The sequence below is a fragment of the Camelus dromedarius genome, chromosome 14, assembly GCF_036321535.1.
Source record: "Camelus dromedarius isolate mCamDro1 chromosome 14, mCamDro1.pat, whole genome shotgun sequence".
In the NCBI taxonomy this organism is placed as follows: domain Eukaryota; kingdom Metazoa; phylum Chordata; class Mammalia; order Artiodactyla; family Camelidae; genus Camelus; species Camelus dromedarius.
The window spans coordinates 22,024,572-22,046,393 of NC_087449.1; the positions used below are offsets into that span (position 1 = coordinate 22,024,572).

Sequence of the window (21,822 nt, forward strand, 5' to 3'; positions counted from 1 at the left end):
ATAAACTCTCTCACAGTTCTAGAGGCTGGAAGTCTGAAATCTAGATGTCAGGACAGCCAAGCTCCCATTCTGGGCAGAAGACTTCCTTGCCTTTTCCTGGTGTCCAATGGTGGCCACAGAGCCTTGGCTCTCTTAGCCTATAGCCGCATCCCTCCAGTGCCTGCCTCTGTCATCACAGGGCCTCCTCCTGTGTCTTCACATGGCACTGTCCCTTCTCATGAAGAAACCAGTTATATTGGATGTGGGGTCCCACCCTACTCAAATATGACCTCATCTTGATCACATCTGCAAAGACCCTATTTTCAAATAAGATCATATTCATGGATATGGAAGTTAGGACTTCAGCTTATCTTTTGGGGACAATTCAGCCCACAACAGCAAGCTAAATACTCTCTTAATGCTCTTATGGGGAGGTACTCATTAATTTTTACCTAAATATTTCTGGTAATTCATCTTATTAGTGATCAGAGAGCATCAATCCAACGGAGGAAAAAGCACAAATGGAAGAGAACTGTCAGAAGGGATCAGCTCGGCTCAGGCTGCCGTAACAAATCATCACAGGCACTATGCCTTCAAAAGCTAAAGTTTATTTTCTCACACTTCTAGTGGCTGGGCATCTGAGATCAGAGTGCCAGCATGGTCCTGCTCTGTGAGCGCTCTGCTTCTGACCTGCAGAGGGCCACCTTCACCATGCGTCCTCACATGGCCTCTCCCTGGTGCTGGGGTGTGGAAAGAGAACTCTCTCTTCCTCATTCTAGAAAGCCACTAATCCCATCATGAGGGCCCCATCCTCATGACCTCGTCTAACCCTAACCACCTCCCAAAGGCCCCTTCTCCAAACACTACCACAGTTCAGGGAGAGGAGGGTAGGGCTCCAACCCAGGGATCTGGGGTACAATATTCAGTTCATAGCAAGGACAGAGTACTCCAGAGGAAGGAAGCTTACTTTTTTGGGGGGGTTGAGGTAGGGGGGCTTATTTGCTTTGGTTTAGTTTTTCACTACACTGTATCTTGGGAACATTCTGAAATGTTTTGCAAGAATTCGGACTTCCCTCTCAGAGCTCATCCAGGAGGCTTACTCCCTTTGGGATGACTAGTGAGGTAGATTATGGCAGGAGTCTGTCCTCCAAGTGGGTGCCAAGTATGAAAATGAAGAAATGAGCATACAACCATCACGAGGACTCTGTGCCTCCAGGTTTTCTATTACAAGGGTAAAATTGTATAAAGCCGTACTCTAGAATTAACTGTTTAGAACATATAGACAAGAGATTACCTCTCCTCCTCAAGGACAGACTGACCAGTCCAGAGGTGAATGCTAAGTGGAGGGGCTGCTGGGCTGACAAGGCCAAGTGTTCTCCTCCGTGGTTTATAGCTGGCATGTCCCTCACCACAATGTTGTTCACATGTGTCCCCAGGCTTTTCTCTACAAAGGACCCTTTGGGTTATCTTCTCTCATAGCATGCGTATGTTAGAAGAGTTTGGGTATCTTTCCTAAAACCAGTAACATTAACATCTGAATGAGGTACCATGCTGAGAAGTTAGAATGAACCCATTCAACATTGACACACATCCTATGATTTTCAGATGGGACACAAAGAATGTTTAAGGAACTTATCCAAGGTATCACCAGTGGTAAATTACAAGTCCCAGACATGAACCCAAGAAATCTGATTCCAGAATCCACTGGCTTAACCTTGCTAATTCTAATTTTCCCACATGGTAGCTACTATAGCAGTATCTGTTAATCAGTTTTTTAACTAGTGAATTTCAAATACTTGTAGATCCCATCATCAATATTTTCTCAATGAGGAGAGAGGTTCAGAGGGTTTAAGAATCTGACCTATGGCATAAAACACAGAGGAGAGAGGCATGATTCAATCCCACATCTTTCAGACATCTAAAGGCCATGTTCCTCTTTCTGTATCAATGATCTAACCCGGACCAGCTACATTATTTGTGAGGTCCATTGAAAAATTAAAATGTGGGGCCCCTGGTTTAAAAATAAAGGCTATAAATTTCAAGGCAGCCAGCGAGCATTCAATCAAGAGCTGGGACCTTCTGCATTTGGGACGAGGAACAGGCCCAAGAAGTGAGCCCTGCACCTACACCCATACCCAGTAGTTGTAAGGCTGTTGCAGGAAACAAGAAAGCAAAATGTATCAACTTTCTTTGTTACAGCAACTTTGGCTAACTTTTCTGTACTCCATTTTGTGGCCACAGCTCAAAACTATCTGAAGAAACTTGCTAGGAATATCCAAGGAAAGAACGAAAAAATATACAAAGAGGCAAAGGAGAAACTCAGCACTAAAGGCTGGGAAGTGCCTTGGTCTCCAAGGCTCAGAACCACAGATCACTTGAATAAAAGAACTTAAAGAGTAAAGATCAGAATTCAGCCCCCTTCGTTTGAAGGCAGCAGACCACCATGTGAGTTGGTGATCTTTGTAAAATATTTCAACTCTGGGATCTCAATTTTTTATTTTAGAGTGATGTAAAACTAGGTTATTTCTAAATGGCTCCCAGGACTAAAATTCATGACACGATAATAGATATTTTAAGTATGTACTCTATGGGTCCATGTCAGTTATAAAAATTTTTGAAAATGAGACTGCTTTAGGTCAATTTCCTCTTGGAAAGCAGACTCTGAGACAGATTTGCATGCAGGAAGTTTACTGGGGGTGGGGGTTGGAGGGGTTCCCATAAGATCATCCAAGCCTGTGGGGAAGTGACAAAAGCAGGATTTGCAGAGAACTTGAGCTGTGACAGTCACAATAAAGTTCTCAACCAACCCCACAGGGGAATCTGAGCTAGGATGGCCCTTGAGAGGTGTCCTGAATTGAGCACACAGATACATCAACAGTTACTGGATGCAGGTTGACCCTTGGTCATGGCAGTCCTCTTCAGACAAGGGGGCAAGTCACAGAGGATAGCGGTGCCCAGCAGGTGGGGAAAAGAGTGCTTCAGTCCTGAAAAGGGGTCAGGGGGGAATATTGGCAAAACTCCAAGACATACACTACAAAGATAGCACAATTTTATTCAATACTCATTCCAAAGATGAATAACCACTGTTACCTTTTCTCCAGAACTTCAGCTTCCATCAATATGGCGGACTAAGAACGTTACTAGCCTTCTGCTACAAAGTAGCTGGATCTTTGATAGGACCTAATTTGTGATATATTGCTGTGTGCACAAGCCCCACTAGAAAACAAATAAACCTTAAGCAAAGCTGCCACTGAATGCAGTAAGCAGCCAGAGTGGAGGAGAGGCAGAGTAGCCCCGAGGACAAAGGATGTGGTGTGGGAAGAACCAAGACTGTGATTCCTTTACCGAGCCAGGCCCTTAAGGGTCTCAGAATGGCCCTGGTTCTGTGGCATCCCTGGACCCTAGCAAAACAGACACAAATCCTCTCTGGAAAGAAACCACCCCAGCTTTAGGCTGGTAGGATTCTCACATAATGTGATCAAGTAATGAACACACATTAAAATATCTCAAAGCACATTAGGATCAGCTGAAAGGAGTGGAAGTCCAAGATGTCCAGGACGTACAGGTGTTGTAATGTCCAGTACAGGATATGGAATTACCAGGTTCGAAATGTCTAAATAACTGAAGAACAAAATTACAAAGAAGAGTGATATTACACAATAGTTTTGCAAAATACCAAGGGAAATGTCTAGGTAAAGAGCGTATTAGGTAAAGGATACTCAACTATATATGAATCTACAATTACCTTAAAATAAAAAGGTTAATTAGAGAGAAAAAAAGCAGTTAGTGCAAAAAGACAGATCACCTACAAAGGACAGATGGTCCGACAGGAGAGCAGTCTCCTGAACAACATGAAAGTCAGAAATGAGCAGGTAGAACTTCTGAGAGAAAACGACTGTCAGCCCAGTACTGTCAATCAAATAAAACAATCTCTTAAGAAAGACTGAAAGTTAAGGCAAACTCCGACCATCACCAAACCTTCTCTGAAGTACACCTGAGGGATACACTTCAAAAGTAAAAATAATCCCAGAGCAACAGATCTATGATGAAAGAGGAAATAGTGAGCAAACAAAATGGAAGCATGTAGACTTAATCCAAATAAACACAGAACGATATAATAAGACTATCAGATATGTGGCAGTTGTTTAAAAAAAGTAGGACAGAACTAAAATAACACAATAAATAAGGAAAATGTTTGAAGGTCTTGAGGCTTTTTGGAGGGTTGTGGCTTAAGAATAACCACTAAGAATAGTGGGGATAAAAAAGAATAAAACTGGGTAAATACTATTTCAAGCAGCCAAAACAAATCAAAAGAAGAAAAATACATAGATAAAAGGGGAACCCTCCTACACTGCTGGTGGGAATGCAGTTTGGTGCAGCCACTATGGAAAACAGTGTGGAGATTCCTCAAAAGACTAGGAATAGACTTACCATATGACCCAGGAATACCACTCCTGGGCTTGTATCCAGAAGGAAATCTACTTCAGGATGATACCTGCACCCCAATGTTCATAGCAGCACTATTTACAATAGCCAAGACATGGAAACAGCCTAAATGTCCATCAACAGGTGACTGGATGTGGTATATTTATACAATGGAATACTACTCAGCCATAAAAACCAACAACATAATGCCATTGGCAGCAACATGGATGCTCCTGGAGAATGTCATTCTAAGTGAAGTAAGCCAGAAATAGAAAGAAAAATACCATATGAGATCGCTCATATGTGGAATCCAAAAAACAAAAACAAAAACAAAAACAAACAAACAAATAAACAAACAAAAACAAAGCATAAATACAGGACAGAAACAGACTCATAGACAGAGAATACAGACTTGTGGTTGCCAGGGGGGTGGAGGGTGGGAAGGGATAGACTGGGATTTTAAAATTGTAGAATAAATAAACAAGATTACACTGTATAGCACAGGGAAATATACACAAAATGTTATGATAACTCACAGAGAAAAAAATGTGACCGTGAGTGTGTATATGTCCATGAATGACTGAAAAATTGTGCTGAACACTGGAATTTGACACAACATTGTAAAATGATTATAAATCAATAAAAAATGTTAAAAAAAGAAAAAGAAAAAGAAAAAAGGGACAGAGAAGAATACGATAGAAACAATCTTGATGATATCAATAATCATGATGAATATGAAACACTTAAGTTTGCCCTTCAAAAAACAGATTAGGAGGCTGGAATGAAAAACACAATACAAACCCATTCCAGATATACAGTATTTATGAGAGACATTCCTAGAGCATAAAGACATGGAAATTTTGAAAACAAACACATGGGAAAAGGCACTCTAGACAAATACATAATGAAAAAAAAAAGAAGAAAAAAATATCAGACAAAACAGACTATCATTATTAGCATATTATTATAATAGCTATCACTATCAGCACTAAAGTGAGTCACTATATAGTGATGGAAAGTTTGTTACATCAGGAATATACAAAATTACACTAAAGATATTTACAGCACATATAACTGACAAAATATATAAGTATTTAAGCATACATAAAGAATTCTTGGAAATCACTAATAGAGAATAAAATATGGAAAAATGAACCAAATACACAAGCAAGCATGTCACAGAGATAAAAAACAAATGGTAATAAACAACTCTATGGCCACAAAATTGATAAGGTACATAAAATGGACCAATTCCTTCAAAGAAACAATCTGCCAAAACTCACACAAGAAGAAATAAAGGATCTTCATGAGCCTATATCTAGTAAAGAAATTAAATCAATAATTAATAGCCTTCCAAAACAGGAAGCAACATGCCTAGACAGGTTCACTGGTGAATTCTTCCAAACACGTAGGGATAAGGTATACCAGTACTCTTCAATCTCTGTTAGAGGACAGAAGCAGAGGGACTACTTCCTAACTTACTCTATGAGGCCAGCATTACCCTAATATCAAAAACAGACAAATATATACCAAGAAAAGAAAACTACAGACCAATTTCTCTCATAAATAATGATGCAAAAATACTCAACACAATCTTAGTAAACTGAATTCAAAAATGTATAAAAAGAATTATACACAACAACCAAATAGAATTAAATGGTATGCAAGGCTGGTTCAACACTTGAAAATCAATTAATGGAATCCATCACATCAACAGACTAAAAACAAAAAAATTCAGATGATAATATCTAATTGATGCAGAAAAGCACTTGACAAAATCCAATACCCATTCATAACAAAAACTTCCAGTAAACTAGAATAGAGTGGACTTTCTCACTTTGATAAACTATCTACAAAAACCTACAGCTAACGTCATATTTAATCGTAAGAAACTTGAAACTTTCTCACTAAGAATCAGGTATAAGGTAAGGATGTCCCCTCTCATCACTTCTTTTCAACATTGAACTGGAAGTCCTTGCTAATGTGACAAGGCAAAAAGGGAAATAAAAGGTATAAAGATTGGGAAGGAAGAGATAACACTGTTTTTGTTCATGGATGAGATGATCATTTACACAGAAAATCCAAAGGAATCAACAACAACAAAAAGCCTTCTGGAACTAATAAAAAACATAGCAAGGTTGCAGGATACAAGGTTAATACAAAGCCAATTGCTTTCCCATATAGTAACAATGAACAAGTAAAATTTGAAATTAAAAACCATTTACAATAGCATTTACAGTAACACTCCCTAAAATGAAATACTTAGGTATAAATCTAATAAAATATCTACACTATCTATATGAGGGAAACTATAAAACTCTGATGGACAAAATCAAAGAAGAACTAAATAAATGGAAAGATATTTCTTGTTCATGGATAGGAAGACTCAATATTGTCAAGATGTCAGTTCCTCTCAATGTGATCTACAAATTCAATACAATCTCAATCAAAATCCCAGTAAGTTACTTTATGGATAACAACAGACTGGTTCTAAATTTACATGGAATGGCACATGACCCAGAATAGCCAATGCAATATTGAAGGGGAAGAACAAAGTTGAAGAAATGACACTATCTGACCTCAGGACATGCTATAAAGCATGTAATCAAGAAACTGTGATATTCGTGAAAGAATCAACAAACAGATCAGTGGAACAGCAGACAGAGCCCAGAAATAGATTCCCATAAATGCAGTCAAGTGATCTTTGTCAGAGGAACAAAGGTAATACATGATGCAAAAATAGTCTCTTTAACAAATGGCTCTAGAACAACATAAAAACCATATGCAAAAAAACACACAAAAAACCAAAAAACTAGGCACTGGCTTTACACTCTTCACAAAAATTAACTCAAAAATGGGTCAAAAACCTAGGTGTAATATGCAAAACTATAAAACTCTGAAAAGATAACATAGGAGAAAACCTAGATAACCTTGAATAGCATGATGGCTTTTTGACTCAACACCCAAAACACAGACCATGAAAGAAATAATTGATAAGCTGTATGTCATTAAAATTGAAATTTTCTGCTCTGCAGAAGACAACATCAAGAGAACCAGAAGACAAGCCACAGACTGGTAGAAAATCTTTACAAAAGACATCTGATAAAGGATTGTTATCCAAAATATATAAAGAACTCTTAATACACAACAATAAGAAAATAAACAACCCAATTTAAAAATGGGCCATGGACTTTAACAGACACCTCCCCAAAGAAGATATACAAATGGCAAATAAGCATATGAAAACATCATACATATGTCATCAGAAAAATGCAAATTAAAACAAGATACTATTACACACCTACTAGAATGGCCAAAATCCAGATCACTGATACCACCAAATGCTGACGAAGATGTGGAGAAACGGGAAGTCTCATGCTTGTTGGTGGAAATACAAAGCGGTACAGCCACTTGGAAAGATGGTTTGGCAGTTTCTTACATAACAAAACATACTCTTATCACATAATCCAGCAATTATGCTTCTCCATATTTATCCAAAAGAGGTACAAACTTATGTCTACTCAAAACCTGCACAAGGATGTTTATAGTAGGTTTATTCATAATCGTCAAAACTTGGACGCAACCAAGACTCCCTTCGGTAGATAAACTGATAAATAAATGTGGACATACAGACAATGGAGTATTATTCACAACTAAAAGGAAACAAGCTTTCAAGCCATGAAAAGACATGAAGGAAACTTAAATGCATATTACTAAATGAAAGAAGCCAATCTGAAAAGGCTACATACATACAATTCCAACTATATGATTTGTATAAAATGCAAAACTATGGAGACAATAAAAAAGTCAATGTTTTTTTTTGTGGGGGTGAATAGGCAAAATATACAGAATTTTTAGGACAAAAACTCTGAATTATATTATAGTAATGGATATATATCCATAGAATGTACAACACCAAAAGCGAACCCTAAAGGAAACCATGGACTTTGGGTGATTATACATCAATGTAGATGCATCCTTGGTTAAAAAAGCTACGATTCTAAAGAGTGATGTTGATAACGAGGGAGGCTATGCAAGTGAGGAGTGGGGGAGCAGAGGATACACGGGAAGTCCTCGTACTTCCCTCTCAATTTTGTTGTAAACCTAAAACTGGTCTAAAAAATGGCAAATAAACATTGGAAAATTTGCTCAACTTCATTATTAATTATGTAATACAAATTAAAGCCACCATAAAATACCATTACATCCTGACTAGACTGACAAAAACCAAGATGTCTGAAAATGCCGAGTCAGACAGTGTATAGGTAATGTAGGAATGTACTGCTGGTAGGAATGTAGATTTTCAATGATTTTGAAAAATATTTTGGTGTTTCCTAGTAAAGTTCAAGCTGTACACCTTCTAAGCCAGCATTGTCACAGTGCATATCTCTTAGAGAAAATCTTCCGCAAATGTACCAGGTAGACATGTGCACGTAATACAACAGTAGAAACAAAGGTAACGAGGTTACCTCAAGCCCCACACCTCACTTTATCTCACTCATCATTCAGGTATTTCACAAACATTTACTGAAAGTCTGCTGTCACAGGAACGTCACTGGAGAACCACACAAGGAGAAAACCCTGAGAAAATCAAGGATCTACAGTCTGCATCACTTTGTATACCTACATTTAAAACTGTATTCATACACAATGAAATACTCTGTGTGTGCATGTGCGTGCCTGCAGGCGTGTACGTACATCTTAAATAAAGGGGCTTTGAGAATACGGAGAAAGGAGTGAACAATTTTGCTTGCAAAGGGGAATAGCTGATGGAAGAGGAAACAGTCAGATGCTATCCCTGTTATTTAAACCAACCCTTTTGTTTCCTGAATTAAAACAGGACCATTCAGCCAAGAAACTAAAAATACTGCTCTTTAAAAAGTGCTGAGTTAAGATGTTCTCAAACCTTAAATATGCCCCAGGGGTAAGAATGAAACTTCGGCACTTAGAGCAGCTCTCTCAGAGCCGCAGCACATCATTTTAGAAACTACTGCTTCAGGTTCAAGATCAGGAAGAATTTGCTGACAGCATGGAGTGGCCTTGAGTCAACTATTGAAGGAAACTGTGGAATCTCCGCTTAAAATATCTCAGCGGCTAATTAGTTTGGAACCCAGAGACATTTGAGTGACTTCTGGATGTCATGCCCATACTAACGGTTCTGCATTTGCTGAATTACAGTAGAGACAGATTTCTTTTTTAAAATCAATAACTTTCTTAGTATTCCCTTTAATTGAGTTAAAATGGGTTTGCTCAGCTCCTAATACATTCCAGGCATGCTGTTAGGTCTCAGAAATACAGAAATGAATAAAGACACAATCCCTGTCCTCAAAGAAGTCAGGGATCAGTAGGAGACTAGCTATAATCCAGCAGGTGACTAACGGATGTGTTACTTGTAACATCAGAATTATGTTTACAAAGTTCAAAAGAGGAAGAGCGGCCTTCCACAAAGAAGCCAAACATTAGCTGGATTTGAGTGACCAAGGCTGGAGCACCAGAACAAGCTTTGTGTGCAGCAGACCTGGGCTTGAATTCCAAGTCTCACTGTTACTAATACAAGTTTGGGCAACTTCCTTAAATTCTTCACGTGTGTGTGTGTGTGTGTGTGTGCAGGCACACACGTGTGGCTTGGCTCATTATGTTATATTGTAGTAATGGCTTACACCTTTCTTGTTGTCATCATTTTCTTCAGGCAATGGAGGAAAAGACAGATTTCTGTGGCAGGGAATACAATATCTCCTGAAAGAGTGGGCGTTCCCCCCATACCATGCCCAACTTTAGAGGGTATTTCAACTGTCCATGCCCAAGAGAAAGACTTCACTACATTTCTTGCCCCAATCTTCAACATAAAAGGCCACTGTGTCTTTATACCTAAAGGTTTATGATCTCTGCCATAAGCTACACTGAGACAGACATGACTTCAGAATATGGGGAAAGATTTAAGTAAAAGAAAACACTAACTACTTAAATATATCCTCTTCTACAGAATGAATGCAAAAGATTCTCTTAAAACACATCATTTTCCAGCAGTGCCAAGCATCCATTGTCTGACATCACTCTGTGTTCTTGCTCATGGTTCTTGAGGTACTCACAAACTGTACAGTATTTTCAACAGCTGAACATGAAAACTACAGAACATTCTGCAATATCAAAGAACCGGTATTACCGATAAAGTTGTATATACAGAAATCTAGATATAAAATGTGTGAAATGCAATACAGATTGTTTTTTGCATTGGCAACCAAATAGATATTAAACACTAGAATACTGAAACATTTAATTTTCATAAACTGGTAAGAATTTGTAAAATTTTCAAACATATTAAATATATTTCCACTTTAAATTATTTTTGCTATATTTAAAGAAGTTTTTAAAAGCTTAAAAATACCTGCAATATGGAAAGCAGCCTCTAAATTGGTCCCCACTGATGCCCACCTCCTCATATTCCTGCCCTGGCACAATCCCCCCACTCCTTTTTTGTGGGTTAGACCTAATGAATGGAATGTGTAAAAGTGATGGGATGTCACGAGAAAGACCTTGACTCCTATCTTGCTCACCTTCTATTGGTTCGTCTTTATCTATCAAAGCCCTTGCTCCATAAAAAACCAACTACCACATTATGAGTAGTCCTGTGGAGAGTTCCACATGGCAAAAAAGTGATGTTTCCGGTCAATAGGCAGCAAGTACCTGAATGTATCAAAAATCATGTGAGGTTGGAGCAGATCCCACCCACTGAGTCAACCCTTGAAATAACTGCATCACTGGCTGATAACTTGATAGAAGCCTTGTGCCACACCCAATCAGAGGTACCCAGCTAAGCCACAACTAGATTCCTGATCCACAGGAAATGCATTTGTCAAATTTAAGCCATTAAGTTTGGGGATTATTTGTTATGAGTAATAGATAACTAGCATATGCAGGGAAAATAAAATTATATAAAATTACCTAAGCATATTTAAAAATTAAATAAACACAAACTCTAAAAATAAAAAGTACAATAATCAAAATTGAAAAAACTCAATATAATAGGTTTAATAGCGAACTAAATGTAGTTGAGAAGAGAATTAGCAAACCAGAAGGCAGATCAAAAGTGATTACCAGAATACAGACTAGAAAGGCAAAATGAAGAGATTAAGATAAATGAAAGATAAAGAAGTAGGTCCAAAATATTGTAAGTCCAAAAGCAGAGGAGCAAAAGACTGGCAGAGAAGATATCTGAAGAGATAATGAAAAAGAATATTCCAGGTCTGATGAGAAAGACACCAATCTACACATTCAAGAAGTCCAGTAAATCTCATATAGGATAAATACAAGGAAACCCATTCCTAGACACATCAAAGATGGACTTCAGAAGTCCAGAGCTCCCCTCTCCCCAAAAAAGGCAGATTATTTACATGGAAAAACAATTAGACTTACAGCCAATTTCCTAACTATAGCAATGGAAGCCAGAAGGCAAGTGGACAAGTGTAGAAATAAAGAAACTGCTACATAATGGAAAACAAAAACAAAAACAAAAAACCACTATCTAGACTGAGAGTAAAATAAGAATATTTTCAGAGAAAAAAAAGTGAGACTAAATTTTGAAAGACTTACTTCAAGCCAAAAGGCAAGAGATCCCAAACAGAGGGTCTGAGATAGAAGAAAGAATTAAAACAAAGATACTGGTAAATATCTAAATCTAAATCAAAGACTGACTGCAACAAAAACTCTAATGTATTCTGAGGTTAAAAAACTATAGATAATTAAAAACTGTAACCCTACCTCCTCACTTCTAATCAAATGATCTTTCAATTAGATTCCTTAGCCAGCAATTCCACCTACCTTTAACAATCAATAACCCAAAGGAAGTATTTTTAAAGGCTGTATTGAAATGTTTTTAGGTACTTATATTTAAAAATCAATTTGGAGTCAATGACTGAATACTCTCATACTTTAAAAAGTATCCAGGTAATTGAAAAAAACAGACATGCTATGAATGAATCTCTACTACATGGTGTTGGCTGACGGCGTAACAACCTCTCTGGATAATGGCTAAATCCTCCATTTCACCCTAAACTACTGACACCCAGCATGAGGCTACTGATACTTGAGACACGGTTTCTAATTTTCAAAAGGCTTTAGTGCATAATGATCAAGAGAAGAGAAACTAACGTTTGTTGATTGCCTGACATACATTTTTTACTAAACCAAGTATTTTATAGAGATTTATCATATTTAGTCCTCACAACAGCCTATGAGGTGAGTACAGGTACTCTCTTTGTACAGATGAATATATTCAAACTAGAGAGGTAGACAAGCGTGCCCTGAATGCCAGAGTCTGGATTCAGTACTTCTAAATAGAGAAGGAACAATTCCACAACTCCCAAAGGGTCTCTGAGTAAAATGAACTCAAACTTTGCAAGGTGTATTTTATCCCAGAGTGTTATTCTAACAGATAAAGCACCAACGATGCGCTACAAAATTGGACTCTGTGTTGTGCCAGTCATCACCTCTTTAAGTTGCTGGGGAAAAGTCTAGGGTAGTAATAGAGGCAATCAGAGAGCTCAGGAAAGCATCTATTTACCAACTGGTATGGAAGCATTTCAATATTGCAACAACTGGTAACACTGCACCAGCGCCAACCTGCCGAAAAATAAATCCTTGGAAATCTTTGACTCGAAATTTGCAGTTATGCAGAAGCAAACTGGGACTAATCACGTCAGTCACATGACTGAGTAAGCGATATGGGGGCACTATGCCCATTTCAGTTCTCAATGATTGGTTATGACTAGTCCAACTTTAATTCAGCTGAAGAGAAGATATAAATCAATGCTTTTCAAGTTTTTAACCCATTTCCCCCCGACAATGTATTCTCATGCTTTTCTATCCCATACAGACCATTTAATGAACAATTTCATGCTAATAAACTGTGCTACCTGAAGTCTCAGTGATCAAATTCTTAGTGTATTTGATAAGCACCAACTACAACATTCCCTGCATCATTCAATGAGCACATCTTGGACTACTCAACAGGAACGGAGAGCTCCGCATGTGGAAAGGGTAATGGCACACCATAAAATCCACAGATTGTAAGGATTCACTGCAACGATACTGTACTCTGATTTAACATGTTAAGCCCTCCCTAACAAACGACTTAAACAGTGATTTTAAAAAGGCACCTTGTTATATAATTCAAACTCACATAAAATATAGCCAAAATATTTTTCAGGTTGGTGATAAAACCCTGTATTATGTAAGCAGGCCATTCTTGGAAAATATTTGAAAATTATGTAGAGCAAAAAAGGAAAAAAAGAGAAAATGCTAAATATTAAATATGTGATAAAAAAACACATTTGAAAAAGTGTCATGGCACAATTTTAACCACAGTTATGAATGATATGTACTTGATTAACTTCTCAACACTAGATTAAAGTAGCCTTTTTCACAAAGACAGACTGTGAAATAGTCCAAGCATCTCTCATAGTACAATTTTCATTCCTCTTTTGATTGAAAACGAAATGTTTTATTTTATAGATCATCACAAACTGAGATTAGTAAAGTGAGATTGTAGTAAAAAGAAGCTAAGAGTAATTATATCTTGAGTACAGCAATAAGAATGTCTCCTGTCCTTTTTATACATATATTTCATATATATATTTCCTTCAGGGACTCTGTTAGGATTCTACTTTTCTAAATTAAAACACACCGACACATACTGACACATTTAAAAAAGAGCAGATCATAGGCCGTAATTCTGCTTTCCCTGATATTAATGAAAATGCATCTCATTCTTTCTTCAATACAGGCCCCTTCCAATCTTAAGAGGTAGAATGTATCTCCCCTGTTTAAGAGGCCTCACTTTGCTACGCAAAGGGAAGCAAATTCTCAAAAGGTCAACAGCCTTAGTTGTTCCACAAACACTAACATTTTAAAAACAGGAAATTGCATTTGGAGCAACTGGAAAATGCAACTCGGAAGGGACGTTTAACGTGGGGGCTACTCACCACTCCTGGCTCACAGTTGTGATGGCAATGCTTGGAAGCGTCATCAAAGGAAGCGTGGTGGGTCTGGAAATGCCATCTCCCTCAGGAGTCCTGGCCCTTCCGCTCTGTCTTTGGGACAGTGGTGGTAACTGCAAGTTTCCTGAGCAACATCTCCTCCCTCTCCAGAGGTCGATCCCCAGCGTGTTACTAGAAGAACTGTAGGATTTACTCAGGCTACACTCAAAATAATCTTTCACAGTCTAGAGGAACCACAGGGAAAGAGAAAAGAAGAAAAAGAAAATGAAATTCAAACGTTCAAGACGATGCACACTGGAGTAAAATAAGAAACTAGATGATCAAGCTGTCGCTCAAAGTCCTCATTCGTTATTTCACAATCAGACTCTAACACTGACATCAAAAGCTTAAGAGGAAACAAAGGCACAGGGGGCCAATTCTCAAATTTTAAACATATCAACTGCACATTCTTAGTGATCTTTAGGACTACAGATAATATTTGCCAGTGATAGCATGTTAGATTGGAGGGATTTTGTTCTCTTTCTCTTTTTAAATTTTTTCTTTCTCTTTTTTTTTTAATTTGCTAAAATTAAAGCTTATCATTGAAATATATTTTGGATATCAATGTTATCATTGTAGAACATGAGAACAAACTACACTAGCTAAAACATAACATTTCTTCTTCAATGTTTTGAAGTAAAAATATTTTCTATCTCGGGTCAGCAATATACAGAAAATTGCGGGTGACTGTTCCTATTCTTATAAAAGGTCTTTGCAGGACTAGGGTGTTTTTTGTTTGGTCAAACATACAAGAGCTCACAAAAAAGAAGAGTATACTTTATGTAGCCCTGAACTGAACTGCCATGTGTTCCACACACGCCCTAATGCTGACATGAATGAAATACTTGTGAGAAGATAGAGGCATTGCATTATAACCAGTGATAAGTGTGACTCATTCTTCCTGTATCTCTTGGTGACTATGGTTCCTGGTACTGTGGGGAGTAATGGAGCCTCTGCCTGATTCACCATTCATACCAGCTCAAAGACAGAAAATGTTACAGCAATGCAAATGGCCACTGGCAGCAACGTGGAGTTTAAAAGTTATCACTGTCACTCTCCACTAGTATCTTAAGCAATAATAGAAGTCTTAACACCAGCTAAGGTCTCTCAACTGGAAGTCATTCCTCAGCCCTAAAAAGGCAGGTACTTTCTTTTAGCCTTTCAGAATAGATTTAGGAGAACCTGGGACCAGGAATCCTTAGGTTTAAACAAACAAAAGTTCTCTACCCACCACTCCTCCACCCATCCCCATACTAGTTCATACAAGAATAATTAACTCAAGTTCAAGGCTCTAGCTGGGTTCATTCAACAAATATTTGCTGCACACCTACCAGAGTTTTGCGCTATGCTGCCTAAGAAGGATACAACAGCAAAAAGAGACAGAACTTATATTCTAGTGATTTATGCTTATTTCATCCACACAAAACCACATTTTCATGATGAAAATCTGGGCATGAATAGGCCGGACAATTTTCAGGGGCCCCACTCTCTCCAGCTGTAAATGGGATATGGTCATATTTTCTGGTGCTTAACTTAACAGTTTTGGAATACTATGTATTTGAAATTCCATAGAATTGCAATTCAGTAACAGGAAGAAGATAAAACAATCTAGAATTTTCCAGAGTTTGAAATATTCTGGAATGTATCCAGTAGAACACTGGACTGTTCAGTTAAAAAATAAACTGTTTAGTAACTGGTTATTATATTAAATCTACTGTAGGCCTAGCACTTTCTGTGGTCAGAGTGTGTGTGTGTGTGTGTGTGTGTGTGTGTGTGTGTTAGAAATAAAAGGCTGAGGGGAAAACATAGTGTATGTAAGTTCCTTTCTCGAAGGAGAAACAGACTAAAGAAACAAAGTCTTAGGAGACTCAAAGTCTTCCTAAAGAGATTCAAGAACAAACTAAAAGTCGGAACTTAGAATTATAAGTCAGTCTAGATCCAAATACATGTGTAAAGAAAGTGCTGATTACCTGGAAAGCAAAGTCTTAAGGATATACTTCACCACCTAGACAAGAAACATTGCACCAAAGAACAGAAGTGAGGGTATCACTTAGTTAAGCCACCAACCACAACAGTCTTAAAATAAAGTTATTGGATATTTTTTCCTCTTTTAGAAAAGGAAATATTACCAACCAGGTTTAATTGTAGTGAATAAACTATATGAGTACTTATCTGATACCTGTTATTTGAAAAGTAACAAAATAATACCTACCACAAAATATCTCCTATACTGACTTGCAAACAAGCTTGAATTCACAGATATGAAGTCATTCTTTGAGTTTAAAGAATTTATTTCAAAAGACTTCAATGAAACGTACTGCCACCAAAGAACATAATGCAATGGCTTTTTTAGAAATTAAGTTAAGTACTGAAAACATTAACATTGTTTTACAAACACTCATTAACCCATGTTGAGTTATTTATAATTGCCTCAAACTCTCTAATTCATACTCATAATTATTCCCCCAAATTAGCTAACATCCTCAAAGGCAAAATCTAATTCAGTCAATTCTAAACCACTGAATCTGTGGTCTTGGACTTATTTTCCTATTTTAACCAGCCTGGTTCTGGCCGATTGTACCACTCATCAGATCAAAGATTTTGGGTGGAAAAGAACCTTAATTTGAATGTTACTTCTGGAAATCACACTGTTCCCTTTGCCGGAAATGCTCTTCCCCCAGATCTTTACTGGGCTCTCTCCCTCACTGCTCATACGTCCTCTCTGTCCATATGTCATCTCTTCATGTTATCCTTCTATGCACGCTCTTGTCACTATCCAATCATTCTTTGCCCCTTGACCAATTTCATTTTTCTGCATAGCTCTTATCATACCTGGGATTATTTTACAACTTATTGATTTATTTCTCCCTTGCCCTCTGGAATATAAGCTCCAAAGGGACAAGAATTCTAATCTCTAGAACATAATCAGTGTTTGGCACATAATAGGTGCTAAGTTAATTCTAGGTGACTATTTAATTCACTGAGTAACTGTTCGCTTAAGATGAAATAAATGAAAATATAATAAATAAATGAGACTATAATAAAATATCCCTGACTTAAGGATGAAACTTTCTTCAAGAGTGTGGTATAGAAAATATAATATCAGCTAAATTGTTTTTCTTGTAAGGGAAGAGATACTATGTGTAATATTTGATATGACCTTCTGTATTGCACTCAAAAGGTTGAAGTTCATAGTGAAAAGTTCTAGGTTATTACTGTCCACTAGAGATAAAGATCAAGCCACAAATGGGAGCCAAATGTATAATTTTAAATATTCTAGTAGTTACATTAAAAAAGAAACAGGTGAATTTATCTTTAATAATATATTGTACTTAGCCTAGTATGTCTAAAATAATATCATTTCAACATGTAATGTATATTAAAAATTATTAATGAATTATTTTACATTCTTTTCTATTTGTACTATTACATATATTCAAAATCCAAGATGTATTTCATACTTTTAGCACACCTCCATTCAGACTAGTGTTTAGTAATCACATACGGCTAGTGGCTAGCATGTTGGACAGCACAAAGCTAGGTAATAACTATCCACTCTGGGTACGGTTAGTATTCTTTGAATGTGCTTTTCTTTTTTGCACATTCTTTTATGCAACCTCCCCTGTACTTTGATTGTGACAACCATTACCTCAGAGAGGATTAGGATTATTACTATAATGAACGAATGAAAAAGAAAAAAAAAATCAGTGTTCGTCTTTCATAGACAGAATACATTGCTTAATTTTATTCTTCTAAAGAAAGAACCCACATAGAGACAGAGAAGAAAACTGAAAATTAGCCTCACTTAGCCTGCCAAGGGGTTTGCTGGAACATAAGGCAAATGGACCAAGAGTTCATGGGTTGAGCAGCCCAAATGTGAGTGCTGCACAGAAAGCAAAGCTGAGTCTTTGAAACAAACAGAGCCCGCCTGAAAGGTGAGGTGAAGAGCCCAGGCAGCAGGGGAGAAGGTCAAACTCACAGCGAGCTGAGCCCAGAAGGTCCCCTGCTCAGGCTGAGTGCAACCATCACCTGTTGCTATCATGTTAATTAATGTTGTTTTCCTATTTGCTCACACTGAAGAGAAATCCTAATAGACTGGGCCTTTCCCTAAAAGATCCCAGTTTACACGATTAATCGAGTAAGTTCAAGTTCCTCCCAGCCCCTTCCCCATCTGTGAAATAGCAGCTTAACAACAAGATGAGCTATTACAGAGAGCAAGGAAAATTACTTCTGTTTTCTATCCTCCATTCCTTCCTTCCCTTGGCACATCTCATTAGTGGCATATAATTTTTAGCTTAATTAGAGCCAGAAACTGAGTAAGTACTGGACAATTAAAATAACACATTCATGAGGGACTGGTCAGTTGAAAACAAAAACGCTAATCTCAGCAGACCAGGATGTAAAGCTATGAAGATGATGAGTTTACGGACTTCTTCAAGTGACCCAGAACAGGGCTTCTCAAATGCAATGTATATATCTAGTCACCCCAGGAACTTGTTAAAATAAAGTCTGATCTGTAGGTCTGAGATGTGGCCTGTGACTCTGCATTTCTAGTAAATACGCAGGCGATGCTAGTGCTGCTGGTCTGAGGCCCACCCTTGAGTAGCCAAGTCCTAGACGATGAGCACATCACAAACTTCTCACAAGCAGCTGTCAAAGACCCCACCACAGGAGGTGACTCTCAAGGATTAACTGTACGTGGATAAAAGTGTGCAAGAAAGTCATCAGGAAACTGACAATGCAAGCAAGGTGGAAAGAGAAGTTTCTAAGAGTGAGGATGTGCAGACACCACAGATTGGTGGTTTTGTGAATGAAAACCACAGAGCTCAAACTGAGCCCATTTCCAAGCTGCAGAGAGGTCAGTGTGTCTCACAGGATACTGGGTCCAAGGGCTGGCAATGTCCACATCATAGAAACACCTAATGACAGAGTGGTGCTGTTAAACCTTGCCCAACCTTGGAACAGAATTATGGAGCGACTTCTTCACTGAGTAGACCAAAAATGGGTGGAATCCAGCAACTCTGACTTTGGGAACTTACATCATCAGCCGTCACTGTCATCACACTCCTGCTTTTCTTCATTATAGAGGTGAAAAACAGCCCCTCTTGGGATGTCTGTTACTCAGTGCAGCTTTGCTGACAATTTTTAAGACCTACAGGGAAGGAAAGACATACAAAAAAGAAGAGTTCAGTTTCCTTAGTTAAATACAAATACGTGGCTTATCTGTATTCTCCAAACTAACATCTGAATGTATACAACGCACATCTATAAGTAAATTTCACAATTTACCAAATCAATTAAATCTGACATATGAGAAAGGAGGTTCACAAAATACAAAAATACAAGACATCAGTGCAAAGCTATTTGGGAGGAGAGAAAAGAATAGAGGGTAGCAATTAGGCTCCCAAATAATCAATGACCTTTAAGAATATAGAAGTAATATGTACTAGTGAAGGGCTTTATACTTAAAAAGTACTTTCCCATATTTCATTTGATCCCCATAACAACCTGTGAGATGATTTTCCTCTCTTTATTCTCTAACGAGAGAATAGAGGATCAGAAAAATAATTCGGCCAAGGTAACATGGCTAAAACATGGCAGATTTAGAATTTAAGGAATATGACCCATTGATACTACTGTCAAAAAAAAAAGGAAAAGTAAGAAAGATAAACCAATACAAAAAATATGCAAGACCAAAAAAAAATCCTAATTTCCACTTTACCATCAGTCTAAACCTCTTACATGTATAAATACATAGACAAGTGTTTATCATTGAGAATTTTAGCAGTAGTGAGAAAGAGCTACAGTTCCCTGGGTTAAGTCACACAAACTTGGCCACTCAGAAGTAGAGACACTGCAGTTCATGACATCTGCGTTTTTGTAGATCACTGGAAGCTACTCCAGAAATAAAGAACCTCAATCACACTTGCCAAAATTTAAGGGTACACCCTGCCTGTGCCAGCTCCAGAGAAAAAGAATCACAGGTTTATAAAAAGTCAGGCTATTAACACCAGCCCAAGTTTAAAGCTCAGGCATATGATCATCTAAAAGAGAATACGAAGAATTCTGAGTCTGCAGAATTGAACTGGAAATGATGCATAACTATAGAAATCATTGAACCCAAGAAGTGTTGCTCCAAACGGTGGATTCTCAAGCTCTCGGCATTGAAAATGGCCTGCATCGACGCTGAGCTCAAGAAGCTCCTATATTTTCTCACTCCGTACATTTGAAACTCTTAATACATGCCTGATTTGAAAAGCCTGCTTCTGGAACATGAAGATATATATAGATTAAGAGCGTGATGGAACTGTAGCTATGTGACTAGGAATACTAAGTAGTGGCATTGTACCATCACCCAGGAAACCAGGGTTGAATTTCTAACACATAATTTGACTATATTATGCAGGAGTTGGCAGTGAAACTGACAGAGTAGACAAGAGAGTGGGGGCGGGGAGGAACTTCACCTTTATACGTTTTCTAGGGAGAGAACCCCACAGGCTTTTCAGGTGTTTGATTCACTATGCCAAGGCAAAGAATTTCCTCAGCATATGCCAAGGAATGATTACAATTACTGAGTTCCTCTAACACTGACCAAAGAGGACTAGGCAGAATTTTAGCGCTTTCACACAAAGGCTGCCTGAGACCTAACAAAAGTAGACACATAATAGACATATTTTATCTCTGTTACATTCAATCTTGAATACTCCTATAAGGCAAAACCTGAAAAAAAAAGTTTACGCTCCTAAGTTTAAAAAAAAAAAAGCAAGATTCAAGCTGTAAGTTTCACATGCAGGATATAGAATTTGACACACCCAATAATTATAATTCTGTCAAAATAAGAGCATAGAAAAATATTAAAGTTGTGTAAAATTATAACAATGAACATTATATTAAGACTAATCAGAAGTTTTTCTTTCTTTTCCATATTTTCCAAATTTTGGTGATGTATTCTTTTCCTGGCCAAAAAATGATCCATTTCACTTGGCAAGAAATGCACTTAAAAATAGGATAAAACAACACAACTGGAGTAGAAATCTCTAAGCTGTCTTGAGCAGGAAGGAATAATGATCAAGTTTCCCCAGCAGCAATGAAGAGGAAGACCTTAGCTGTATCTTCTTAGACTTGTGCCAGGCATGACAGGATCCAAAGGAAGCTCAATGCAAATCCAGCCCTCAAGAATTTGAGGTCTAGTCTGGCAGGAAAGACTTATATATATTTGATATGCACTTGGCACTTAGGTTCTCCAAAATATTTCTAAAATGAGCAAATCAAAGAATATAGTTCAACATTAAAGTCCTGGGGTTTCAGGGAAGGGTTTCATTTTAGCCTTAAATAATAATTAGAATTTGTTTAGTGGAGATAATGGAAAACAATTCCTGGAAAG

General features: G+C 37.7%; 1 protein-coding gene across 1 annotated transcript in view; it reads right to left on the reverse strand.

Annotated features, from left to right (window-relative positions):
• PDE4B (phosphodiesterase 4B) overlaps nt 1-19,585 on the reverse strand; it is a 377,558-nt gene extending 357,973 nt beyond the window's left edge. Inside the window, exons 1-2 of the mRNA XM_031465322.2 lie at nt 19,478-19,585; nt 14,385-14,623 (exon numbers count right to left, since the gene is read on the reverse strand). Coding sequence (XP_031321182.1) covers nt 14,385-14,623; nt 19,478-19,519 — 281 coding nt within the window. The 5' untranslated portion in view covers nt 19,520-19,585. The remainder of the gene's footprint in view (nt 1-14,384; nt 14,624-19,477) is intronic.
• Nucleotides 19,586-21,822: the final 2,237 nt, after the last annotated feature.